The sequence below is a fragment of the Condylura cristata genome, unplaced genomic scaffold, assembly GCF_000260355.1.
Source record: "Condylura cristata isolate star-nosed mole 26May11 unplaced genomic scaffold, ConCri1.0 scaffold00040, whole genome shotgun sequence".
NCBI lineage: Eukaryota > Metazoa > Chordata > Mammalia > Eulipotyphla > Talpidae > Condylura > Condylura cristata.
This window is the reverse complement of record NW_004567141.1, coordinates 3,589,390-3,616,395: the sequence shown is the minus strand read 5'-3', so window position 1 is coordinate 3,616,395 and position 27,006 is coordinate 3,589,390. Positions and strand designations below refer to the sequence as shown.

At 43.2% G+C, this 27,006-nt stretch overlaps 2 protein-coding genes across 10 annotated transcripts in view; both read left to right on the top strand.

Moving 5' to 3' along the window:
- The first annotated feature begins 971 nt into the window (after positions 1-971).
- Positions 972-21,729, top strand: TPM3 (tropomyosin 3). Of its 8 annotated transcripts, none has more exons than XM_012733357.1 (9): positions 972-1,198; positions 6,654-6,787; positions 8,207-8,324; positions 8,436-8,506; positions 9,162-9,237; positions 10,551-10,613; positions 10,792-10,861; positions 11,847-11,925; positions 20,152-20,240. In XM_012733357.1, exons 1-9 carry the CDS (start codon positions 1,067-1,069, stop codon positions 20,153-20,155), a joined length of 747 nt encoding a protein of 248 aa, XP_012588811.1. In that variant the 5' UTR covers positions 972-1,066; the 3' UTR covers positions 20,156-20,240. The 8 variants fall into 8 exon arrangements, with proteins under 8 accessions (XP_012588811.1, XP_004693810.1, XP_004693807.1 ...); XM_012733355.1 differs by lacking the exon at positions 9,162-9,237 and adding an exon at positions 9,787-9,862 and having other exon boundaries at positions 973-1,198; XM_012733356.1 differs by lacking the exons at positions 9,162-9,237; positions 20,152-20,240 and adding exons at positions 9,787-9,862; positions 12,609-12,870 and having other exon boundaries at positions 973-1,198.
- A 1,048-nt stretch (positions 21,730-22,777) lies between these two features.
- Positions 22,778-27,006, top strand: part of NUP210L (nucleoporin 210kDa-like) — a 90,633-nt gene continuing 86,404 nt past the window's right edge. For both annotated transcript variants that reach the window (XM_004693743.2, XM_004693742.2), the window contains exons 1-2: positions 22,778-22,977; positions 24,414-24,550. In XM_004693743.2, the coding sequence (XP_004693800.1) occupies positions 22,778-22,977; positions 24,414-24,550 (337 nt within the window). The remainder of the gene's footprint in view (positions 22,978-24,413; positions 24,551-27,006) is intronic.

The following is a 27,006-nucleotide window of genomic DNA, read 5'->3' as shown; positions in this document are numbered from 1 at the left end:
GCCTGTTGGTGTAGTTTCTAACTCATAAATAGCTCCACGGGGGTATCTGGAGCATAAGAGGCTGTGAAATTAATGAAAGTTGTTAATACATAATGGAAACTTATTTCTATGCTACAGTTTTCCAGGCTGCTGTTGCATGAAGGATCTGGTAACAATGGTCTATAACAGAGGATTTCTTCCTGATAAAGTAGGGCCATAAGACATGCTCCTCACCTATCAAAGGAATTGTAAGCAATAATTAATTACCAAATCCAGAATCATTCAAAGTTTGGTGGGAATGCAGGTTGGTAAGTAACCTACTTACTCAAATGCTAACAGGAGAAACGACTAGTATTCTAAATAGAACATTTAAGTTCACAATTGATGCCGAACAGAATGAGAACTTTGCCAACCTGTCTCTTAAACTCCCATCATCCCTTTTATTTCCTTTCAGGAGACTTGAGAGAACCTACCTGAGCCATCTTTGAAAGGAGACTGCAGGTGGTGGCGGGGACTTGAACATGAGACCCAGAAAGTCAAGAGTTTTCTTAGCACCTAGTTTTGCAGCTGATTTGGGGCGGCTGGCGATAAGGGCAGGAGAGGTTTGTAGGGTGTTTTACATTGTGGAGAGGATACAGTGCGTCTAGCCGCTGAGTCGCGATTCAGTACTGGGGTGGGGCGCCAACTCTGGGGGTGTAAAGGCAGCTGAGTTCTGCCCTTGGTTGTAGGCCAACCATTGTGGGCAGCGTACTTGGCAGGAGCTGCTGGGCTACCACGTGCCTTCCGGTTGCCATGGTAGCTCTCGTTCCCAACCCCGCCCCCCTTTACTGGCCCAAGGGAAATGCCGTGAGCGGGGGCTCCGGGTGACTGGCAGGTGCTGCCCCTCGCTCCCGCCGTGGGTTTCCCTCCGGTGGATTGCGTTCCCGCCTGCCCGGGAGAGCTCGCTCCGCTTGGCGTCACATCCGGGCGAGTGGGCGGCTGAGTTCCGGTATTTCAGGGCGTAGTAGGCGGAAGTAGGGGAGAAGCGGCTGCTACGCGGAGCGGAGGAGGCAGGCACCCGAGTGCTAGCAGGAGCTGGGTGGGAACCATGGCCGGGATCACCACCATCGAGGCGGTGAAACGCAAGATCCAGGTTCTGCAGCAGCAGGCTGACGATGCAGAGGAGAGGGCCGAGCGCCTCCAGCGGGAGGTGGAGGGAGAAAGGCGGGCTCGGGAACAGGTACGGAGCGAGCGAGGCGTGTGAGGGAGAGGCAGGCGCTGGAGCAGATGGGACTCCGATCTGAGTCCCCCACCTTTTTTTTTTTTTCCTTGCGGTAGAGCACAGTCCTCTAGGACCCGCATCTCAGAGATTAAGTTGGAAACTAGAGCATGCGTGGGATTTAGTTTCCGTAGGACTTGCAGCCGGCGAGGGGGAAACTGAGTGATAGGGCGATCTGAGCAACTAGGTGGGCGGGCGAGCAGGTTTGACCTTTGAAGGAATTGAGCCTGACGGGCCCTGGGTGTGGTTTTCCTTCTCTTTTCTCCCAGCTCATTCATTCAGTCCCTCTGAGCCGGGCGCGGCCGGAGGAGGGGCTCAGCGGCCTCCCTTTCCCCCCTCCCCCCTGAAAGGGGGAGGGGGGCTTTGCTCCAGTTTGAGGTTTCCGGTCCTAAAGTGAGAGTAGGTGGGTGCTTCTCTGGTCTGGGAAGTGCAGGGCCGAACTACGGTGAAAGGGTGGGGTTTGGGGGCGGTGGGAACCGCCGGAAAGCCCCCGGCTGGCCTGCTGGCAGCTTTTCCGCTCGCTCCTCCTGCTCAGGAAATGAGGCAGCAGTAGACTGAGAGGAAGCGCGGTGCCCTCCCTGGAGGGGGTTGAGGCCACAGCAACCCCTCCCATCCTCCGGCCTGGGGCCCTTTCCTCTTACCCAGAGCCTGTGCTACTGCTAAACCTGCTCACTCAATCTGCGAGCAGCAGCCTGGGAGGAGATTGTACTTCACTTCCTATGTTAGTGCAAATATAGGAGCCAACACAACTTACCTGACCCTATGATGATCTCGAACATCTGCCAGATTCACACCTTATTACTGAAGAATGGTCAGTGCAAATCGAACCTGTCGTCAACCCCTCCTCTAGTGGAACCGATGGTGGAGTGGTTGTGGTTGACGAAGGCGTCTTGGTGGTTGATAGAGACAGTAATATCCCAGGAGAGCACTAGTGATGTTTGTTACTCTGCTACTTTCACAGTTATCCACCACACCACAGTGTCTTTTTTTTCTTTTAAGTTCAATAAATATTTTTGCAGCTGAAAGTTGGAACATCAAATGATGATGAAATGAATGGTGATTCTGGGCGCCACTTACTGCTTAGAAGTGGTGGACTAGTTTTAGTAAGCCCTAAGATTTTCCGAGTCAAGGGTGCAGTCTAGTGGGTGGAGCTGATATCCTGAGTTGAGGCTTTGGTTTTGGAGGGTCTTGAGGCTGGAGAGGAAAGTAACTGTAGCTAAAATTTTAAGAGCTAATGAAAAAACTCTTGTGGTTTATTGGTATTCCTTGTTCTTCCCCTTGGAATTTTTTCCCTTCATGCTGACTGCTCCTCAGTGGAGTGGCTATGAATGAATTTTGGGGGGAGGGGAGGGACGGAAGGGGCAGCAGCTCTCCAGGTTAATACTTAGATTGCTAGGATTTTTATAATTGAGCATGGCAATGCTGGGAGTTTCCTTCCTAAGTCATCTTTCTCTGGGTTTTTTCCTTTGTTCACTATGTCACTAACTTTTAATTTTCAATTTAAGTAAGGTAGACCCGCTGGGTGATTCTTTATTATGACTAGTGACACTTTCTCATTTCCTTTGTTCTGGAGACAAGATCCCCTTAGAGGGGAAGACGGTGGGTGAAGGATTTAATAACCTTATGTTAAACTGCAGAATTTTAGGCTCAACATTTAAATGATGGCATCTTAGGGGTAGTTCTAGGGTAAATGATAACCCATTATCCATCTCCATTCCCTGTCCAAATCCCTCAGGATCTGGTAATTTTCCTGGTGAAAAAATTAGGCTCTTTCCCCTCCACCCCCATTTAATGATTCTGCAGTGATAGATAGCAGTGTGAATAAATTTAAGATGTTTAAGCTGCTTGCTCACTCACTCAGCTCCTACCAGATGTGCTTACTGAACTGAGGTCTAGTAAGGAAATGCTCAGGGGGAAGTAGGGTGATAGTTAAATATTGATGAAACCACTATCTTTCACTTCTAAGCTTGAGAAAGCTTGATCTTTTGACTTGCTGTTCTGATGAACTTTGAACCCATCTACCAGAGAGGATGCCGTGGGAAAGGAGGAGGGGGTGATTAAGCTACCTTCTATCCTCTTAAGGCTTTTAGGAATGTGAGTTTTGCAGGCACCTCCCTCCAGAGCCGGAAGCTCAGCACTCCCTGATGGTATCTCTCTGTTAGTGGGGTTTATCACTTCATTATTTTTCTGGTTGCTTTGTGTGAATATCCATCCCTTATTGTGAACCTGAATGAGTCCGAAGCTTGAAATTCTGGGTTGTTCTGGGGCCCCTTTATTTTTCTCCTTTTAGCCTTTTGCAGTATTGTAGCACCTTGTCGAAACTACTTTCCATTTTGAATCCCTTTGCAGCTCTGGCTAGACTAAATGCAGTCTTTCTCAGTTTTTGTTGATGGTGGTGGTAAAAATATATAAAACATAAAGTCTTTCATTTTGATCATTACCGTTCACCTAATCTATTTTTAGGGAGTAGACTTTGAGCTGCCCTTTGATTCTGGCATATTCCCAAAATCCTAGTCTCTGGAGGCTATTAAAAATGTCTGACTAGTGTGTGACATGCTCCTATTTTTTGGGCGGGGGGTTCCATTTTTCAAGAAAGATCTCACTGATCTTCTGATATAACCCTTTCTTTGGTTTAGACTTGCTTTCTGGTTGACTACCTTTCTCTTCCCCTCATCCACCCACAGGGGAGAGGCACATAGCCCTTTGCTCTGAGTGCCTCCTTTGGGCTCCACCTTTGTTTACTCTGGGGCTGATATTTCTACTCCCTTCCTTCCAACTTGCCTCTCCCCTTCTGAAAATTTAAAGTCCCCAAGGACACAAGTATCTCTGAGTAGATACATTTGTGAACACAGTGACTGGGGAAGTCCTTTACTAGCAGGGTTCAAGATGAACTTTTCTATTACTCCTTTCCTTTGAGTTTCATCTGTGGCTTTTGTCTAAAAGAGAAACTCAGAGTGGCAGAATGCCAGGTTTAGACTAATACCCTTCTGTCTTTGTCCCTGAACTGTCTCTGTCTGAGCACCGGTTCCCTATCAGTTTCTTGGCTTAAGTGGTATGGTGTGTTTGTAGGGAACATCCCTTGGTGTGGAGGGTGGTAGCTTTTAAACCACACTCATTTCCTAGCTGAAGCAGTTGTCGGCCATCTTCTAATGTGATGGAATTGCTTCTGTGTTCCCTTCCTCCTGCCTTGGGCATCTTTGCTTCCTGGTCAGTGCAGGAAGGACCTCAGAGAGTGGCCTTCAAAGCTGATCAGAGGTGGGTAGGCTGAAAGATCAAAACCACATGCCAAACCTCAGATGACTAGAAAAACATAAAGCATAATGTTTCCCAGGACCGATTTTTTTTCTTTCTCTGGTTTGCAGAAGTAAGTCCCACTCTAACTCTTGGTATGATTTGATTAACCCAAAGCCCAGGCATTGTGCATAGGTTCTGGCTAGAGGCAAAGTCAGGTGTCTTCCTTTATTCCTTTAAGCCAGTAGTAACAGATCTTGATTCTGCAGACTGTTGTTTCATTGTAAAGAGAACTAATCCTCTGTGGGAGGAGAAAAAAGAGAACAGCAACTGACCTCCTCCCCACCCCCAGCCTCACCCCATCTCTGAAGCTTTTCTTGGTACTCCCATCTTTGGGTTCTGCTTTTGGTACAGGCTTGCTGGCTGTGCACATGCCCGAGTGAGGGCATGAAGATGCGTGTTTTCCCGTTTCAGTCTTGCAGAGAATTCTATTATAAATGCCGATTTGTGGAAGAAACTGCCTGAGCCAGCTTGTTGTCATGGAAACTGTACACCCCCACCCCCCATAGCTTGTTATCTTCTACTTCATTTGGGTAACTACTGGTGAGCTGGATGGGGACTTAGATTTCATGAGCTTCCTCCAATCTGGTTCCATTTTTTCTTTTTTAAAGTTCTAGGCATCTGGGGTGTAAATCTTTGTACCGGCAGTGTGTCACAGTTCTTGTGTAAAAGGCTAACTTGTTCTCATAATCTTGACCCGTTAGCCATTTTGAGCTGGAGGCAAAATGCATATTGTCCTATGAACATCTGCTTTTCCAGAAAGGACAGAATCAGAAAATACTTGTCTTTACAGTGTAGTTAGAGACTGAAATGGTTTCTTAATAATTTCAGCTCATGGTAGACTCATCGATTTTCTTTTCCGGTGGGTTAGTACATGCATGGCTATAGTCCTTGAACCTTCCTTGTTTGTATGTGGCAGTTTTGTGCCAGTAACCTGATTTCTTAATAGGAACCTTTTGGGCTATATCCCTCCCTGTAGGGGCTGGTGGCCCAGATTATTTCTATAGCTGCCCCCACCGTTGACTGCCAGGAGGAAATCAGGGTAATAGAATTCAGGTACGATCTGAATCTGGGCTGGAGAAGAAAGATCATGTTTACCAAGCACTTGGATAAGCATCTGAACTGGGTGGTGTGCATGGCAGATTAAATTCTTGTATGCTTGTGGCAGTCAGTGGACCTGCCACCAGTAAAGGTGTGGGGAAGTCAGGCTTTGCTGCCATATTAACTCACCCATTTGTAGGCTGTCTCTTTCTTGTTTTCTATTCCATTGACAATTACTGGTACTGTAGCCTATGCTCATTGTGTGACGGAGGCCAGGGAGAGGACTGTCATAAGCTGTCCTGGAGGGTGTAGTTAAGAGGGTGGCTAGAGGAATAGAAAGGGGTCAAATCAGAAAGTTGGAGGGATGGTGGAAGGCATGAAAGAAACATGCTCTTGTGATCCTTGGATTTTTGTAATGTCATCAAAGTAGATAATTTTAGCTAGAAACTCCTTATTATCAACTTTTAAAAAGGTAGGGATGGGGATCAGTTGAAGGGATGGGGAGGGGGGTAGGTATCCCAGTGCTCTGTTCTTTTTTTCTGGTTTGGAAAATATGATTCCCTTGGCTAGTCTTTATGGATTAGGAGATGGTGATCAGAGGGTTGTCAGTTTGAATCAAACAACAAAGTAATATTCTCTTCTTTGAGGAACCTTGCCTATTTTTCCATTTTATGAGCCATTTATAAGAAGGTTGCTAAAGGTTGCAACACCATTATGTTAAAATTCAAGCAGAAGGAACCTTTCACTGGCTACCTTTTTTGATATCAGTGTGTTCAGGAATTTGAACTGAGTCCAGAATGTGGGTGGTACTAACTGACATTGGACTGGGCAAGGAACTGAGTTTTAAAACACTCTTCCTGTGGAACATATGGGAGTTCGTTGATGGGAAAGGGAGGAGATATATATAGACACAAATATAAATATAAGTTGTCTGTTAGATCTGAGTTGCATCTGAGCTAAGACAGGTTCTTCTTTGCTAGACGTTGGCTTCCTCATAATCATAAAACCTTCTTTTAGTCAGCCCCAATGTTGGCATTCTCTTCACCATGCCTCTACTTTTTTCCATTCTTTCATTCAAATGCAGGCTGAAGCCGAGGTGGCCTCTTTGAACCGTAGGATCCAGCTGGTTGAAGAGGAGCTGGACCGTGCTCAGGAGCGCCTGGCCACTGCCCTGCAAAAGCTGGAGGAAGCCGAAAAAGCTGCTGATGAGAGTGAGAGGTGATGGAGTGTGGATTTTGGAAGTTCATAATGGTTCTGACCCACATTTCCTTATGTAGATTTCTTTGTTGTTATTGTTTTTGAACAGTAGCTTATAGGTTCTTCTCTTCTGCTCTATGTATTCTTTCCACTTGAAGACAGACAGCATCAGGGTAACCTGGCCCCATGACCCTTTTGTAATTGGTGTTTCTCTATAAAGAGACCTATTAATCTTTAAATGGGATCATATATGGTATGGCCTCCACTTAAGGGTTCATAAGCTATTTTGTGAGATTAGTCCCTCTGAAGTAATGATTCTCAAAGTAACATCTCAGTCCATTAGGACCTGGGAACATGGTAGAAATTCAGATTCTCAGTTCTTACCCTGATCTGTGAGTCAGAAACTCTGGAGGTAGGGCTCAACTGTTAACTGTTTTTATAAGCTCTTTCAACCCTGGCTGCACTATCAGAATCATAGAAGTGATACATAGGGTCTCTGGGAATTTTAAAAATATCAGAATGCTTGGACCCCACCCCATTTCAAATAGAATCCATCGTAGAGGATCTTGGGTAATTATCCTCTGATGGTTGAGTGCTGTGGTCCATGAACCAAATTACAACTCATCTTTGAAAAGAGCTGATTGGTTCGCTATCACATGTGAGTTAAACTAGAGCAAAGGTGTGGGATGCCATGCATGAAATCAAATGAAGACTTTTCAGAATTAAAAATGCCCTGCTGAAAGTATGTGTAGCCGTAGAGATGACTAAGCCAGCTAGTGAGGCGAACTAGTTGCAGAACGATGTATTATAATGGTGCAGAAAGATGTATTATAATGGTCCCATGGGACGAGTATATTTGCATTTTACCTTTATAAAACATTTCTGGAAGGATTATGAAGTCAGAAAAATCTCAAGTAGGAAGACTTTAATTTCTGCCTGTAGACTGTACACTTAGTAAGTGTGTATTAATTTTTCTGAGAAAAAATTTTTTTCAGGTCATTATTTATGCATAGAGAGCTGGGGTACAGGCCAGAGGTGCAGGGGCAGTGAGAGGATTCACCAGAGACAGAGTGGGGAGCAGAACAGGCCGATCAACGAAGCACACTGCTGAGGGAGCAGTGGGTGGGTCAGGAGAGGTCTGCTGCACCATGTGCATCACCTCCCTGTCCTGGAATTGAACTCATGTTGCAGTGGCTTTGGAAAGCTTCATAGTGATGGCTTTAACCTGTTGCGCCACCAGAGAGGGCCAAAAAAAATCTTACTATTTTTTTGGAAAGAAATTTAAATCAAATAAGGAGATGGTGTTAGGGGATTTTATTTTTTTATTTAGACTGGAAGCAGAGAGGAGTGGATTTAAAACCCATAATTTTGAGTCCCTTTGAATGGACCTGTGACAAACCAGGGTGTCGGGGTCTATATATTTGTCCTTGTTTCTAACAGAGGTATGAAGGTTATTGAAAACCGAGCCTTAAAAGATGAAGAAAAGATGGAACTTCAGGAAATCCAACTCAAAGAAGCGAAGCACATTGCAGAAGAGGCAGATAGGAAGTACGAAGAAGTAAGGCACCTTGTATCCATCCCTCTTTGGTGATATCAGACTTCTGAAAAGACTCAGGAGTGGGAATGACTCCTCCTTTGCCTCACTGAGCTATACCTGGGTCTTCTGTAGGTGGCTCGTAAGTTGGTGATTATTGAGGGGGACTTGGAACGCACAGAAGAACGAGCTGAACTGGCAGAGTCGTGAGTATCTTGCTCCCAACTCTTTTGTCATACCATGTTGTCCCTTCCCCATTGGCTTGGGCACTAATGTGAATAAACTAGCAAATTGCTTCAACTTTGTTACACAGGGCCTAGAGAGTGGGAGTCATCTGTTATACTTTTCTAAGGGATTAAGAATGGTTTTGGACTTTTTTTTTAATGATCTGGACTGGTGACAGGGACACCTGAGGCTTCCTTATTTCTTGTTTGGGAGGGTTTACAGTTGAGGGGAAGCAGAGATTAATTGATGGTGGTCAGTTACCTGGACAGCCCTGTGGCATCCTTCCACCTGGGTTTGTGGCTTCTTGAAGCACTCAAGTGGCTGTACTGACTTAAGATCTGTCTCTTCTTAACTTCTAATTTCCTGGGATATTAGGGTGAGGGTAGACATGAGCTGCTCCCCTGTCGGCACCTTCTGGGCCTTGTATAACAAAGTCAGTGCTGATGCATATTTATTTGTACTCCCCTGTGTTCCCTTTTCCCAGACATGACATATCATGATCATGGTGGAGTTTTCTTCCCATTTTTTGGAATTTTCTTTTCCCATTTTGCTGCTTGTTTTCTTGCTGTGTTCCTTTTTGACCTTTCTCCCTCCCCACAACCTGGCTTGTGCCATCCCCGTGACTATCACTAACAGCCGTTGCCGAGAGATGGATGAGCAGATCAGACTGATGGACCAGAACCTGAAGTGTCTGAGTGCTGCTGAAGAAAAGGTACTAACCGTTGAGCCACAGAGAGGTTATATGTATGGTGTGGTTTGGTTGGTTTTTGTTTTGCAGCTGCCTCCCCTCCACTGGTTGATGTGTTGAGTGCTTTCTCATCTCCTCATGGAATGCTCCATTTCTTTTTCATTTACTTGGCATCTTTCATCTCTTCTTTTCTAGTTGCCTCACTGCTTCTCCACAGGCTCTCCTCCCCTTGGGTGATTTGGGGGACTATTTGGGTTGGGCATCCGTTCCCACTTCCACTCCAGGTAGCAGTTATAGCTTGTTCCTGGTAGTGATTTCTCTCAAGCATTTTCTTGGTGCTATCAAACATGCTTAGTCCTAGCCCAGGAGGGCCCAACTCCTGACATGTCCTGTGGTAGCGGGAGGAGGGTTGATGCTTGCTCAGATGACCTGGGAACTTCTCTTTTTCCCCAGTATACCTTCCAACTCTTTCTACATATAGGTTCAATTCATGTCTGTGTGTCTTTCTCCCTTTTTTTTTTTATTCTCCTCTTCTTCCCCTTTCCTCTTCTGCGGTATTTAAAATATTCACAGTAAGTGTTCTGAGCTGGAGGAGGAGCTGAAGAATGTCACCAACAACCTCAAGTCTCTTGAGGCTCAGGCGGAGAAGGTAGGGGGCTGGTTAGCGAAAGTGACAGGCTTTGGGGCCTGGGGCCAGCTTTGCCCCTGATGAGAGACTGGAGGCACCCATTTTTTACATAATCTATTGAGACCGGCCACTTCCTACCCATCTACACCCTGTCCACATTCTGGGGTTAATGCTAATTCCTGTGCACTTTGATTGCTTTAGTTAAAATAATTTCATGGTCTCAGACGCCTCTTCAGGCTGACAATGTGTACTGTGCAACAGTAATCATGGGGCCTTTTGGGTTTTCTAGCAGACTGATGGGGGTGACAGATAGTGTCAACTCTGAGACCTAATGGGCAATCAAGATAGTTTCTCTCTTGATCACTCTATGGGACTGTTTTGTCCATGACACCTCGGGGTGCCACCACACCTATGCATTAAACTGGAAAAAGGAACAAAACCTCCCTTTGTTGAACTGAATCAGTCTAAAACATAGGTCCATTTTAAAAATTAGAAGTCCTGGAGGGTTCTAATCCGAGGGTTTTGCGGCTCTAAGGACATTGCTTTGTGGATTTGATTGATCTTTTGTCTAGAAATGGGCCTTGTTTTTTCCTCAAGGACTATTCAGCACATTAAATTCAAGAGAATATTCATTGTAATATAGGGAGGCGGGGGGACTGTGTGTATGGGTAGTTTCTATTCTGAAATTTTTATTCTACCTCTCTTACAGTACTCTCAAAAAGAAGACAAATACGAGGAAGAGATAAAGATTCTTACTGATAAACTCAAGGAGGTACGCTGAGGGATTACAGGGACACAAAACATCCAGAGTTAGATATCAGGGACTAATAAGAATTGAGTTGGCCTCGCTTTGACTCTGAAAGATGTAGAATTGGAAGGTAGAAGAAACTACATATTTCTCTGCTGGTTTTGTTCATCCTTGAGGCTAACTGATTGCATCTCTCTCCCAGGCAGAGACCCGAGCTGAGTTTGCTGAGAGATCGGTAGCTAAGCTGGAAAAGACAATTGATGATTTGGAAGGTATGGATCCTGGGGTGGGGGTTTAAATAATGAATATAGAGGAAGTCATTGCCTTTGGATGCTGACCTCGTTCCCTGTATACGAAAGGGGTTCGGAAGTGACTTGGCATGCAGCTCATGCCCTGTCCTGTACCATAGCTATGTGAAATGGGTTAAACTCTAAAATTGGATTTATTTTATGTTTGATTTTTTTTTTTCCTTTTAATAAGGCTTTGCCTAATGTTCTGGAACTTGCACCCCTCGAGGATACTGAATGGTTACATTTACCTCTAGTTTAGTAGTCTTAAGCTTAGTCTCCATACTATCAGAAGGTGACAAGAACACACCATCAACCCATGGCTACTTTTGGCAATCCTGTTTACCATTCCTTTTGTGGAGCCCCTCTCAAGAGATGCAGCTGTAGGTCTTAGAGTTACCCAATTCGTGCTTTCTAAATACTTCCTGCCACCACACGTTGGCAATTGCTTTCATCCTAAAAAGGGAAAGTGTATTTGCTGTGATAACTCCGAGATGTGCTCCCTTGGTATTCTCTGGGAGAAAGAAATTCTTAATTTGGGAGAGCTTGGGAGGCGACTTGAAGAGCAAAGAGGTCAAGATCCTGGTTGTGCTTGCTAGGTAGAAAAGAAGTGCTTGAATATTAATGTGCACTTTCTCCTTTTTCTATTTTTATAAATGAAGTGTTGTCACTGCAGGGAATTGGGTTAACTGGGTGGAAGTTGTATCTTGAATTCCTTGATACTAGGAATTTCTGTCTAGATTCTTAACCCTTGCTACAGTCAATTAGCGGTATCAAGAAGTTCAGTTGATTGTAGGAAGCAGTGGACCTGAAAATGGCCAGGCATGGCTGCCAGTATAGAAGTTCTCCTACTGGTTATTAAACCCATGATCACACTTTTCTTAATTTCTAATGATCCCTCTCTTCATCTGCTTCTGATACCTTTGACTCTACCCCCTCGTTCCTCCCTGTGGTTCCTGTTCCTGTCCAGATGAGCTCTATGCCCAGAAACTGAAGTACAAGGCCATTAGCGAGGAACTGGACCACGCCCTCAATGACATGACCTCTATGTAACTATCTGACAGCAGAGCTGGGCTGGGCCTTGGTTTGTGGGTGGCTGGGGGTACAGGCTGTGCATAGTGTGCTTTGGTTTTGTCCTCTGGAAACTAGACTCTCTGCCCTTATCTTTAAAGCATTGGTGCTAGTTACTTGTTGGCAAAAGCTAAGTTTTAACACTTTTATTCACAGCCCCTTCATTACGACACCATAATTTTTCATTTTTTCCTCAAATTGAGTCTCAGAAGGGACAGTGCTGAAAATAGAACCATGTTCTGTAGCTAAGGAAATAAGGCCCAAAGAGCCAGTGACTTGGGCCTAACTGATAACAAAACTCAGACATACTGAGTGTGATTTGTGCCCAACAGAAGTTCAGGAGAAACACCCATGATTGGAAATACCAAATTCACCTTAAATTGAGATGAGTTCCAGAGCAAGCCAGGTTGTAAAAAGCACCAAAGAGTTGTCGGGGACTTTATCTGTTTGCTGTGGATCCCTGATCCTTGAAGCTAATCTGCCGTTCTTTTTTTCCCACTAACCCTGAAAAGAAGCCAAATGACTCAAGCTGCAGTATCTGGCTCTCTTTTATCATTTCTGCTGCCACTCTTCCCTTTTTCTCTTCCCTGTCTCCTCCCCAAATACTGTCTAGATTGATGCTAGTTCTTCTCACCTAGCGTCTTCTTACTTTTTCATATAGATAACTGTCACCGTTTCGGCTCTGTTCTGGATCAGCCCCCTTTTCTAGGGGAACCCAACGTCCCACTTGCTCTGGATTCCATTTGGGTCGACTTGGCTGGTCCCCAAGACATTACGAAGGTGGGGGGGGGACACAAAGCAACTTATGTATTCTCTCCCACCCCCACTCCCCCAATTTAAATTAGCTGCTGGAGCCTCATGCCACCCTGCATTTGTGTCATTGACAAAGCTGCTGCTGTTGCTAAGAAGGAGCCTTGGGGGTGTGATATAGCTATGGTAGGCTTTCCTCTGGTTTATATAATCAAAGCCACTTTTGTGTGTGTGTATTTTTTCTTGACATTTAAACTATCTGAGTCCATTAATGTGGACTAGGGGGGTAGCAGCTCTATCTTACCATTCACGCTGAACAAGATCATCTAAGTCCTTTACTGCCAGGTTCTTAAACCATCTTAGCTGGAATGTTTTCATCTTTTACCAGACACCCTTCCTTTGATACAGCGTGGTTGAGGGACCAGTGAAGTGCCCCTCAATACATATTTTCTACCCTCTTACCAGTAGTATAAGTGGAACAACTGGTAGACCCACTAAAATCAACTAATTATATCATCCCAATCACAGAAAACTATTCAATAGTTGTGTTTTCTTACATATTTGAGAGTTACTACTATTTCATTTTCCTGCTGTTACTTGCTAGTGGACAAGTGATAAATGATGATGGGAAAGCTGAAACAACCAGATATACATATTTGAAATAATATGTTTAAAGGGGTAATAATTTATTACATACATGAATGTGGTAAATTACTGGTAAAATTGTCTCTGGCTTGTGTTATAGGCTTAAGTATCAATGTTTTGGAAAGTACTATTATAGTTTACACAGCAGACAGGGTTCAGACTACATAGTGTGGCTCTCAGTTGTACTTATCTACGCATCTGTGTGTTGCAGTACTTTTCAGTCCATACTATCTCTTCCTGACATACAGTCTTTGAGATTAAGATTAGGCATCATTTATTTAACAGACACTTGTTGGTGTCTTGTAAGCACAGGGTAATTAGGTAGGGACAGAAATAAAAATGGAGACACCATACTCTGGGGTTGCTCTAAATTAGTAGAAGAGAAGCATATGTAGAAGCTAAAGATGACGTGTGGTAAAATGTCACAAATAATAAAGTATGGGATTTCCGAGTGGGGAGGATACTGATTCCACCAGGGATGATTGAGTCTCATGGCAGGACGCACATAATAGGTGCTTAATAAACATGTTAAAGCTTGCCTCTTCGTTTTTACTGTGTTCCAAAAGATTGAATTCTCAACAGAGTTCTCTTGAGAAGTAGTGGATATTAAACATTTCAGTCAAAGACAAATGAAAAACCAACAGCAGAGATAGGGGTGGGAAGTGTGCGATACAGGTGGTTTTAGAATAGAGTAGGTGTTGTGGGTGATGAGATGCCACTGGAGATTTTGGATAAGGATTTGTTCTGGTTTGAGTAGCATATAAGAAGAGCTTATTTGGCAGCTAAGTTAAGAATACATTGGAACAGGGACATATTGTCCAAGCGATACATTAAGATGATGATTAGTCCAAATTTCAGTCATTGGCATACCACTTGTTATAGTTTTTGTCCATATTTACATTCTGCCTGCACCATTCTTTACACATTCATTTTATTCTTTACCAATTCTAATCTGAAAGCAAAGATTTGCAGTGTTTTATTCTGTAGCACATTAAAATACAGTTAATAAAAAGTTTTAAAGTTCACAAATACATGTTGTCTGAAGTAACATAGCACTGGCAGTGACTATACCATGTCTTTAAAATACTGGATTAGGCTAGTTCATTATCCCAGAAAATAGTAATCTGAACTAGAGTACTAGCAGTGCTTGCAAAAATGGGCATTTTTGAAGGGACTGGCCACTAAGTGTGAGGAGGAAAAGTCAAGGATGACTACTTGTGAAGAAATCAAAATGATAGTGTTAAAGATGTGGAGAAGTCATGGTTTTTTGGTTTGAGGGGGACAGAGGAAGGCAGAGAAGAACAGAGAAGTCTCTAACAGCTGGCAGGCATCCAAGTGAAAAAGGGGAGAAAAGGGATAAAAGATGAATTTGGGAATCCATAAGGGTGATGGGTAGTTTAGGCAGTGGAAGGGAATTAGAACCCTGAAAGACAAATGCAAATATAAAAAGAAAAAGAGGAAATCTGTAGAGGATGAACCCATATGGCAAATGAACTGATTGGTGGTATAGGAGGAGGAAGAGTAGCTTCAGTAATTGTTTTTTTTTTTTAAAGATTTATTTATTTATGCATACAGAACTGGGATACAGGCCAGAGGTGCAGGAGTGATAAGAGGATTCACCAGAGACAGAGTGGGAATAGAACAGGCAGATCAAGGAAGTACACAGCTGAGGGGAGCAGCGTGTCAGCCAGGAAAGGACTGCCGACCCGTGTGGATCACCTGTGTGGGTCACCTCCGGGACAGGGATCTAACTCATGCTGAAATGGCTTTAGCTTCTTAGTGCTGCACTTTAACCCTCTGTGTCACCAGGGAGGGCCCAGCTTCAATATTTTAACAAAGTCAGGACTAGATGATTTCCAGTGGTTCTCAACTTAAGTAGACAGGAAGACAACTGCAGATGGGATGATGTTTATTGATACTGCAGCAAATTGAGGGTATATATCAAATATTAACATTAAGGAGAGGCACTGTATTTTAAGGAGCATAAGAGTGAATTGACAGAAAGTAAAGGCAGTAAACACAGTCTAGATCAGTAATGAAAATTGAGCTTTTGATAATGATGTCTAATACAGTAAATACAGCAGTCTTGACTACATATGGCTACTAAACACTCAAAATGTGTCTAGGGTGACAGAGCTAATGTTTTATTTACTTGTATGTTTTTTTTTTAAGCAACATTGATTTATAATATAGGTATTAAGTATCCAGCCTTGCAAACCAACATTTATACATACTATATTGTGTTGATCACCCAAAGCCTTGAACTCCATCACCAGCTACTTGAACTCCTTTACCTGATTTGCCATACTCCCGCAGCCAGCACCGCCCCCTAGCTTTATCTAAATTAGCCAAATGTGGCCAGAGGCAATTACCTTGGACAGTATGACTTGAGGTGTTTTTCTTTTTTTTTTTTTTTTTTTAATATTTATCTATTGATGCATTACAGAACTGGGGTACAGGCCAGAGGTTCAGGAGCGGTGAGAGGATTCACCAGAGAGAGCAGGGAGCAGAACAGGCAGATTGACAAAAGTACACTGCTGAGGGTAGCAGCTGGTGAGACAGGAGAGGTCCACAGCACCGTGTGGGCCACCTCCCCAGCCTGGGAGCTGGGGCTAGCTTTGTAGTGCTGTGCTTTAACCCATTGTGCTACCAGGGAGGGCCCCCCCTTCTTAATTTCCAAGAAAGAACCACAGGCTGATGTGTTAGAATCAGTTCTTCCCTTCCTTGTTATTATTGTAGGATTGAGGAACAAAATGTGGCTGGACCCAAGTTAACTGATAAACCCCTATTTAATTGACCAGTTCTATTGGATGACCTTATCTTAGTCCCACCCAGTCTCATGTGATATTGGTTAAATACTCCCCAGCTAAAATCTTGTTCTGCCATATTTCTTGAACTTCGGTCCTTTAAGTTTCATTAATTTCTGTGTATGCTAGGTATTTCCCCTTTCCTGTTAAATAATGAAATTGACCTAACTCAAACCAGTGACGTCTCCGGATGTTTAACATCCATGAAGTTGTTCCCTGGTTGGGCACCATGTAGAGGAATATCAGACCAGCTGGGTTCTCTGGCTTTCTGGCTTGCCTTTTTTCTCTTGCTGTGTTCAGGGAACTGAGAAGTTCAGGAAGTTGTTATGTATTCCTGTGTTTTTAATCTCTAGCGATAACAGAGACTGTTGGTAAACTTAATTTACTAAGTTCATGATCAGAGAACGAACTGGTATTTATCTTTGTGATAGCGTGGGTTTCTTAGGGTCCTTGTATGTTCTGGGGTTTAACCAGACAATAAAATGCACCCACTTCTTTTTCGTCCTTTCATTATTTCCCTAAATGGTATAAAATTCTCTTCGACCAATGTATTTTGAGGAGAAGATTCTAAGATCAGAGTGGAAGTCACGCTGACTTGGATGTGGACGCTACAGAAGAGTCAGGCTGTGTATGTCACTTTATGTCGTATGACACCATGGGAAGTTTAATAAATTTGAACCTCTGCTGTTTGTTGTGTGTGCCTCAATGAATAAAAGGCCCAACTAGAGGCCTCGTGAAGTTTACTGACTTTTAAAAAGCGTTTCCAAATGGTGGACTTCTGTCATTTAGGCCAGGAGAAATCTGACATGTAAAGAACAGACCTACTTATTGCTGTTTCCTACCCAACAAGTATCTGTAGGACCCCACTATTGTCACAGTTAAAACTTGTCCTGGGCCCTCCCTGGTGGCGCAGCGGGTTAAAGCACAGCACTGAGAAGCTTAAGCCAGTTCCGCATGAGTTCAATTCCCGCCTGCCCCGGAGGTGACCACATGGCGTGGCAGACCTCTCCTGACCCGTCCGCTGCTCCCCTCAGCAGTGTACTTCGTCTGATCTGCCTGTTCTGCTCCCCACTCTGTTCCTGGTGAATCCTCTCACCCTCTGCATCTCTGGCCTGTACCCCAGTTCTGTATAAATTTAAAAAAAAAAAAAAAAAACTTGTCCTGTACATTTCCAAATTCCCTTTGAGGGGAGTAGAAGAAGTACCACACTTACTGAGAATCACTGGATTAACATGCAGTGCAATTTCTTAAGTTCACTCTAATTCTGCCTCTTAAAAATCAATAACTATTTTTTACTCCCTCTCAAGATCTTTTTATGTTTTGTTTTGATAAAGTAAGAGGTATTAATACCAAACTGACCCCCCAGCTTCAAGATGAAAGTGGGGAATCTTAGCCCAGGAGGCAACCTAAGCAATGCTCAGTTAGCCCAGAGATACAAAAAAATTTTTTTTAAAGATTTATTTATTTATGCTTACAGAACTGGGGTACAGGCCAGAGGTGCAGGGTGGTGAGAGGATTCACCAGAGACAGTGGAGAGCAGAACTGGCAGATCAATGAAAAGTACACTGCTGAGGGGAGCAGTGGGCAGATCAGGAGAGGTCTGCTACGCCATGTGTATCACCTCCGGGGCAGGCAGGAATCGAACTCATGCTGCAGTGGCTTTAGCTTCTTAATGCTGTGCTTTAACCCACTGCGCCACCAGGGAGGGCCCAGATACAAATGTTTTTAAGGCAAAAACAAAAAATGTACTGAGATCCTGACGACATTTTGAAACAGACTATAAAACATTAGGAAGGCGTTTGACCTTCCCACCCCCAAATTTCCATTTTTGCTGGTCACATGGATTTGTATTCTCCAACCCTTCTTTCTGGTATCCTTCAGATAGGAAGTCCAGATAAAGCAAGGGGATGTGGGCACACTTCACTGTATCTGGAATGCTTTTGGTTATAAGCAGTACCAGCTTAAGCATATATGGGATTTTTCTCACATAATAAAGTCTAGATGAGCAAGGCCTGATATTGCAGTGGGTTCTGTGATTTCCTTGGTCTTTTCTCTTAAGGTTGAAACACTCAGTCTTAGTCATCAGGAAGTCCCCTGCATGCCACTAACCCCTCTCTATCTCATTGGCCAGAACTGGCTCTCATGGTCACACCTAGTTGCATCTTGATGGAATTATAATTTACCTCATCTTGATGGAATTATAATTTACCTCATCTGGAGCTGGACACACTATTGAGCCTAAGAGGTTTGGGGTTCTTTTGGAAAAGGGAGAGTTGGGTTTTGTGTGGATAGACCACTATGATGGGTCACTCAGCACTTAACAAGAAGCAGCATTCAAAGGTGTGGAAGAATTGATTGTTAGGCATATTTATCCCACGCTACCATTCATAATGCCGTACTGGATGCTTTTATAGAAGAACATTGAACTATTTATTACCTTCCAAATTCTGATTTTGTAAATGTATTTCTTATGAGCCTACTGTATTCCTTCTTTTGCCCTGTTTACTTGTCTAAGTTTCTTAACCCAGGAAATCAACACTGTGGAAATGTTTTTTTCTCTCAAAATGTTGTCCTACCAACTGGTCAGTCTAGATATTTTATTTTACTCCTCTGTTGGTCTTTCTGCCAACTGACTGACTCAAATCCTTCTCCCATCCATCCTGCCTTACAGATGCATGCTATGTACAGCTAGTTGAAAGTCTCAAAATTTACTTCTGGTACTCTACTAACTTTCCCTTTTTCTCTTTCTCCTCCTCTTTTTCCTTTCCTCCTTTTGTTTTCCCTCCTGTCCTTTGCTGCTGCAGAGCGTCTCTACAGCCAACTTGAGCGAAACCGCCTGCTTTCTAATGAGCTGAAGCTAACGCTGCATGATCTATGTGACTGATGGGCAGGGCTCACTGATGCCCATTAAACCGAGCTTACTGCTCACACCACTGACCTGGACCCCAACAAAAAGCTGATTTTTTTTTTAAATGTCATTATTTTGCCCTAAGCAGATTGCTTTTTAATCAGGGCAATTAGTATATTATTGACTTCCTAATGGTGCTGTAAAGTTGGAATAGTTAATACATTTCTCTCCCTGATGCAAGGGGCCTGAGATTGTAATGAGAAAACTTGGGAGTTTTCTGTTTTCTACCTTTTTCTCTTTTTTTCTTTCCTTGCTTGTGCACTGACTGTAGTATATGCTCCCTTGCATGAGTGTTTTCTAACAATAAAAGGACTGACTTGACAAGATGTTGTAACTGCTTCATCTGCAGGCCCAGGGCCCTTCTGACTGGGTGGAAAAAGGGAAGAGAAAGAAGCGGGTGTGGGATATGACTAGGTCTGTTGCCATTACCCTCTTGCCTGAGTTGAAGATTTGAGTGTTTTCCCCACCTCTGCAGTAGTCAGAGTGGTTTGCTTGCTGGCAGATTAGATTCTCCTTGATGGTCAGCCACTGGTTTTATTCCTGACATTTTCCCTCTTGCTGCTTTTTTCTTGGTTTTATATGTTTCGTTACAACTGATTGTGTCTAGGCTCCATAGGGAAAATAGCCCTGCAACAATCTCAACTGAAGGTTATATTTGCAATTTTCTCTTTGTTGTCATATTCTTGGCTCTTGGCTTTGTTTTCTTCAGAGATTCTTTGACTTAGCAATGGGGGGGGGGTTCTTTTACTTATCTCACCAGTTATTCTGCTCCCTTCTAATTTGGGGGAGAATGTCTATGGTTCCTGGGGATCCTCTGTTACTCTTTTCCAAATTGAGAAAGTTGAAAGCTTTGATTGGGTGTGGGATGGAGAGGAAATGACTGCTAAAAGTCTCCAGCTTCCTCCTCCAGAATTACCTGCAACTTTGTAGGCAAGCCAGAGGCGCCTGCGAAACTGAATGATGCAATAGCTCACTTCTGTGGCTGACAAGGCAGCTGCTTTATTAGTCTGCAGCTTCCTTGCAACGGGAGCAGATTGGGTAGACCTTGACATTCATTTCTAGTTTTTGTAACTTCTCTCCTTTACCCCCATTAGATAAACTGAAATGCACCAAAGAGGAGCACCTCTGTACACAAAGGATGCTGGACCAGACTCTGCTCGACCTGAATGAGATGTAGAGCACCCCGCTCCAGCCCTGCCGCTGCTCCTCCCTCTGACCCCGACTCTGCCTGAGGCCAGCCTGCCCGAAGCTGACCTTTCAAACCGAGGGCTGATTTTTAACTGGAAGGCTGCTTTCTCTTTTTGCCGCCCCTACAACTCCCACCCCTGTATTTTTCCACCAAACTGTCTCTGCCTCTCTCCAGAGATTCCAGTTGGTTTAGAGGCTAAGCACCTTTGGGAACAACATTTAAGGGAATGTGAGCACAATGCGAAAGTGTCTTTAAAAAGCATGTTGTGATGTACACATTTTGTAATTAACTTTTTTTGTTATTGATGTAGCAACCATTTATTAGACATTCCAAATAATTGTCTAATCTTTATCTCACTTTTTGGAAGATAACTTTTCAGCTTATGCATATTGTCCTCTACATAGAAGAGGGAAAGAGGTATGGGCCTTACAGAGAGCCAAAAAGAGCCCAGAGAAAGACTCCACTATGGGAAACCCTGTTCTGTACAGAGTACTGGCCAAGCCAAATGGTGATTCCAGGAGGAGTTAGTCAAAAAGAAAAAGCTAGTGCTGTCAGGTTTTTAGCTTTAAGGTATCTTTGGCCAATTTCATTTTTGTTCTTGTGGGGATTTTTGGGGTTTTTTTTGATTTTGGGTTTTTTTTTTCTTCTTCTTTACAAGTGACCAAATGATTTAAAATGGTGAAACCTCTGAGACCAAATTCTTGTCCCTTCTTTCTACCCCTTCCTAGTTGCTCACAGAATGGATCATGTGCCCCTATGTTAAAGTGACCAATTATGCTTCCTTGACTCCAAGACAGAAAAGAAAATTATGTTTTTGCCATGATTTAGCCATATGAAACTCATCTCATCACCCTTTTTTGGGTCTGAAGCTGCTGTCTTTTAAAAGTGCCATCTCATTGTGCTTCATATATTAGTGTTGCAGACACCTTGAATAGCTTACGTACAAAACTTTTTGTATTATTTTGAAACTTTGTTTTTTTTGGTGTTGGGGTACACTGGCCACCCCATCTGGATTTTGAGAGCTCTCTTTAGTCAGTGGGCTGGCTTTGTGCGGATTTTAAAATTTCTTTCCTCACCTAGTACCCCCTCTTAGTGAGGTTTCTGTGAGGTCTGTTTGGTGTGCATCCTACAGCTTGCTGGCTTAAACTGTACTCTCCTTTGGTGTGGCCTCTTGGGGAGCCGGTTGGGAGAAAGAGAAACCAATTGTGTAACTGTTTTGATACTGAAAATTGACATGTCTTTTTGAAATAAAGAACCAGTCCCTCCAACCCTCAGACCTACTTGAGTTCATTTACCAATCCAGGTATGATTTCTCCAGGCACTATAAGGGGCTAAAAAACAGAACTTTGTGGTGGGAGCAACAGGATTTACGTAGAACACATGCTTTGGAAGCTCATCAAAACTGGGTTCAAAATCAGCTCTGAAATTCCTATCTGTATGTCTTGATCGGTCATTTAGTTTCATTGCCTATAACATAAAGCTAGTATTTATTATCAAAGTGTATGTGAAGATTAGAAATAAAACTTACGGCCTAGGCCTTTTATAGGTAATATAGCATCTTCAGTATGAACTGTATCATTTTCCTCTACAGCTGTGTCAATTTTTTCTTATAAAACATGGATTTTTTTTTTTAAAGATTTATTTATTTATACATACAGAACTGGGGTACAGGCCAGAGGAGCAGGGGTGGTGAGAGGCTTCACCAGAGACAAAGTGGGAAGCAGAACAGGCAGATCAATGAAGTACACTGCTGAGGGGAGCAGCGGGCGGGTCAGGAGAGGTCTGCCACACCATGTGGTCACTTCCGGGGCAGGCGGGAATCGAACTCATGCGGAAGCGGCTTTAGATTCTCAGTGCAGTGCTTTAACCCGCTGCGCCACCAGGGAGGGCCTAAAACATGGATTTTTAAAGAAGATTTATTTGTTTATGCATAAAGAGCTGGGGTACAAGCCAGAGGTGTAGGGATCTTGAGAGGCTTCACCAGAGACAGAGTGGGGAGCAGAACAGGTGGATTGATGAAGTACACTGCTGAGGGGAGCAGCGGGTGGGTTAGGAGAGGTCTGCGCCCCAGTGCCTGGCATTTTCTGCACTCCGGCCTTGGGAATGTATGTGAACCTACCTTCCTAATAAAAATGGCACAACTCTTGATAAATTACAGCTGTATACATTAGACTGAAAATGTTTTTCATTTATAGACAGGCCAATGCTGGCTGGAAATTATTTTTTTCTCTTTTGGCTAGGAATCAAAAAAGGTAGGCAACAGGAGAAACTAGACCAAAGAAATGTGTTTTCACACTTTCCTTCTTGTCCCTCAATAGTAAAAAGGTATATCATCCAAAGTTTAATATAAAGTGGCCCTTTTCAGTGGGTAACTGGCTCTGGGCCTTTCATTTCTAGAATGGTGGCTTGCTGGCGCACTTCCTTGGAAGAGTTCCCATAATTCCCTGTCAGAAGGCAGCCCACGTGTTGACGTCAGGCGTGCGGATAGGCGCTGTTGGAGGCTAGGGCGCTACTGAAAGCCCGTGGTCGCCATGACTGGCCTCCGGGCACCAGGACCCCGGGGCTTCGTGCTGGTTTTCTGCCCGCCTCTCCACAGCCTCCTGTTTCTGCTCCTCATTTTGCTCGGGACCTTGGCCAACAAACTTAATGTGCCACAGGTGTTGCTACCCTTCAGCCGTGAGCCCGGCCAGGTGCCCTTTCTCCTAGAGGCGCAGCGGGGCTGCTACACATGGTGAGGGGTGTTGGGGTCACGAGGATGTGCATCCCTCACTGCGCAGTTAAGATGGAAGGCGTTCACTCAGTGCTGTGTGGTATCTGGGGCGCAAAGGGGTTTTTCCTTGGGCATTGAGGGCCGTGCCTGGGAATGAAGTGTCAGACCTTCCCCATATGGCCCGCCTTCATGGGGGATAGCATCAGGTTATATGAGGGGTTTTATACGCTCAACTCTCAGGATGGGATACTAACCGTTTCATCGCGGTGGGGGAGGGAGATTTAGTCATTGAGAATGTCGTGCGCAGGGAAGAGGTGTGTGGGAGACCTCGGGTATTGATGGCCTCAGATGAAGGGCTTCAGCTGTACACAGCTAGAGGGGGCGGGCGTTCTCAAGGCCTGAGGACATTTTGTTAGGAGCAGAAAGGCCTGGAATCCCCACGAAGGTGAGACTTTAAAGTGGAGAGATCCCCCAACGCAACTAATGTGTACTAAGCTAAGCACTTTGTGTGTATTAACTCATTCAGCTTTTATAGTCTGGTGAAGTAAGTGCTATATTACTCTCATTTTACAGATGAGGGAACTGACAGACTCAGAGACTATGAAGTGTAAAGTTCTGTAAGAAGATTCCTTTTGGGTGGAGGTGTGGTCTGCCTGTGATATATGTTTCCCCGTAATATAAGACACCCCCTTGAAGTGTGAGGTTAAGGAGTACTCAACTCTGAGGGAGTGACTTTCTAACTACTGTCAAAAATATTTTCGTCTGGTGCGAGAGACTAACATAGATTGTATAGTTACCTAAGGTATGAGAGCACCCAAGCGAAGTAGGCTTCAGGTATCAGAGGGTTCATCCTAAATGCAACAGATTTCCCTTTACCATTGTCTCAGATGCACTAAGGATTGTTCAGAGTGTAACAAGTTCATCTCCTGTTTGTGAACAACTCCTAAAATGATCCGGTATGTTTCCTGACTGAGAAGATTATGCAAGGTTTCTTTGTAACATAAAAGCCATTTCTTCTACCCATCAAAATTCCAAAAATCATTTCGAATTTTAAAAGTTAATGATTTTTTTTCTTTTTGGATATATTTGAGTTGGACATATTTTAGACAATTTTTCCATCTTAGATAGCAGCAGCCCAGTTTCTAGGCTCGAAGAATCTTCCTCAGACTGAGAAAATCAGGACTCCACTTGAAAATGTATCAATCCTATTTTTACATACTGCTGAGAGGAATGTACACTTTTAAATACTGAGGAATGTAAGATTTCTGTAACTGCACAAAGGATCACTGAGAAAAGGTTTTTGCATAAGTCTTTTGTTCCCCTAAGCAGTTTCTATTTTCAAGTGTCATTTAAATATCGTGGTGGTACTAACATGGAAAAACTGTAAGAATCTATAGTCCACCACAAGTTTTAACCCATGTTCTTATTTCATGCTCTTAAGTATTTTATTCTGGCAGGCATACCACCCATCATGATGCAGTAACTGTTGAGCCTTTATATGAAAACGGCACCTTATGTTCCCAAAAAGCTGTACTTACTGCTAAATCTACCCAGCCGATACGCCTCAGCAGTATTATTCTTGCTCGAGAAATAGGTATGTTGAAAGAAAACACACTGTGTTCCTCTAAAGTAGAATAATATGATATCTTGTATGGATGGTTAATACAAACAGTGTTGGCTTCAAATAATAAGCAGAGATTCCTATCATGTAAACTCTAATTGTCATATCCTATTCTGTGACTTAAAGTTTCTGTATAGCTGTATCGGTAGATATATCTCCATACAGCATGTGGCATGTTTCATAATACAGGAGTGAAAACTTTAGTTGTTTGAAATAAATCAGTGAACAAAGGAAGGGACCATTCATTTATTGGCACTAGCTTAAGTGTAAAGGTCTGAGGTTGGTCTTAAGTGAGGCAAAAAGCAATATAAAGACTAGTACTTCTCAAAATGTGTTCTGTGAACCTCTAACATCAGCATCACCAGGAAGCTTATTAGAAAATGTAAATTCTCAGCCACTCCTTTACAGCTTCTGTATCAAAATGTCTGGGGTGGGCCCAGGGATCTTTGTTTTAAAAAGATCTTGTGTGATTCTCATTCATACTGAAGTTTGAGTAGCTTTAACTAGTCTATTTTAAAACAAAGCAGCTCAAGAATTGCTCTTTGTATCCAAAATCAGACTAAGGTGCTTCATATTGTGTGTTTCTGATAGGCCAGAGATAGTTGGGTGGCTTTTCAATATTTTAATAAATTATCTATCTGTAATGTTATTAAAGAGAAGTCCAAAATGTTTGATAGACCGTATACCACATACATCTATTGTTTAGCTATTTTTTATATACCACTATTATTTTATGTACCCCTAAGAAAGAAAAACATTACCAATTAAGTTGTTTTATTCACTTAGAAAACTTAACTTTTTACTACGTATCTACTGAAAGAACTTTGACTTAGATGGTTGGTTATTTTTATTATATAGTCTCTTGCATAATAAAGATGAAAATATAAATTTAAAAAGCTGGTGAAAATATTCCTGAATTGACTTTAGGAGTCACTTTTTGTCAGGAAATCACCAATGTCTGTATTTATGCTGCATCATCTTCCTCTGTGCCATTGCGTTATTAGTGATGCGGTGTTTTTTAAATGTACCACATAAAAACAAAAGATCTAAAAGCTGTATGAATTAGGTTTGCAGGTTGGCCTTGCAGTTATATAGAACTGATCTAAAAAAATATAGAGAGAGAGATAGAGCTGATCTGTTTTTGTGTGTCTAGGCTTGGAAAGATTCCTAACACTGAGTTACCAACTTTCCCACTCTTTCCTTAAGCATTTGGCTTCTAGGAGAAAAGTGTTCCATTGTAGTTCACCAGGTCTTTCCCCCAACTATGAATACCCATTCTACAAATTTTCATACTGGCCCTTTTAATATTCTCATATATACAGCCAATGACAACTATGTCATAACTTGCCTAACTAACAGCAATTATAATCTATCATCAGTTATAAAATGAAATACCAATTTCAGCAATGTAAAATGTCAGAGAATGAGTATCTGAGAATCAATGAAATATAGTAGGAGATTTTCAAAAGGGAGAATCTTTTTTTTTTAAGTAAGCCTCTTTGGGGCCCTTCCTGGTGGCACAACAGGTTAAAGAGCAGCACTATGAAGCTATCCACAGCCGCTGCCGCATGAGTTTGATCCTGGTCAGGGAGCTGACCCACATGGCATGGCAGACCTCTCTTGACCTGCCCGCTGCTCCCCTCAGCAGTGTATTTCAATAATCTGCCTGTTCTACTCCCCACTCTCTCTGGTGAATCCTCTCCCCACCCCCACCCCTGGCCCCTGCCCTCTCGCCTGTACCCCAGTTCTTGTATGCATAAATAAATAAATCTTTAAAAAAATAAAAATAAAGTGGTACTCTTTAAGGGCCATATCATGCAGGGTAGTTATAATGGACAGAGAAGACTAGCAATAGAAGTGACACATTGCTTTAGTCACATAGGTTATTTTTAATATACTTAAAATTCATTCTGATATCAAAAAATCATTCTCACAAGTATGAGGAAAAAATGTTAAAACTGGCTTGCAGCTTAATTTCATCTGACTTGCAAATATTTCAAAATTAAGAATATTTAAAATTTCCCAGTTTTGCTATCGATACAGTTCTGTATACAGATGATACACATTCCCAGTGATAAATGCCTGTCTGGATGTCCTACCAGGTGATGCTTATCTGGGTGGAAACAGGCACTCTGAAAATTCAGAAGGAGGAGACATTTTGAAAATAAAGTGTATGTAAGGAGAATTAGTCATTTGTCTGACAAATATTTGTTGAACTGCCTACTCACTATAAGGCATCTGTACAAGAAAAAAGATATAAGCATTGTACCTCCCTGGTGGCACAATGGGTTAGGACATAGCACTGCAGGCTGGCCACAGCCGCTTCAGTGCAAGTTCGATCCCCCCACCAGGGAGGTGATCCACATGGCGTGGCAGACCTCTCCTGACCCACCCACTGCTCCCCTCAGCAGTGTACTTCGTTGATCTGC

What these genes read in the sequence shown, in the direction of transcription:
- TPM3 (XM_004693749.2), top strand. Translation starts at nt 1,067, where the DNA reads ATGGCCGGGATCACCACCATCGAGGCGGTGAAACGCAAGATCCAGGTT. An exon ending in GCTGCTGATGAGAGTGAGAG is followed by an intron (nt 6,788 to 8,206) that starts GTGATGGAGTGT and finishes TGTTTCTAACAG; the next exon opens with AGGTATGAAGGTTATTGAAA. An exon ending in CAGATAGGAAGTACGAAGAA is followed by an intron (nt 8,325 to 8,435) that starts GTAAGGCACCTT and finishes GGTCTTCTGTAG; the next exon opens with GTGGCTCGTAAGTTGGTGAT.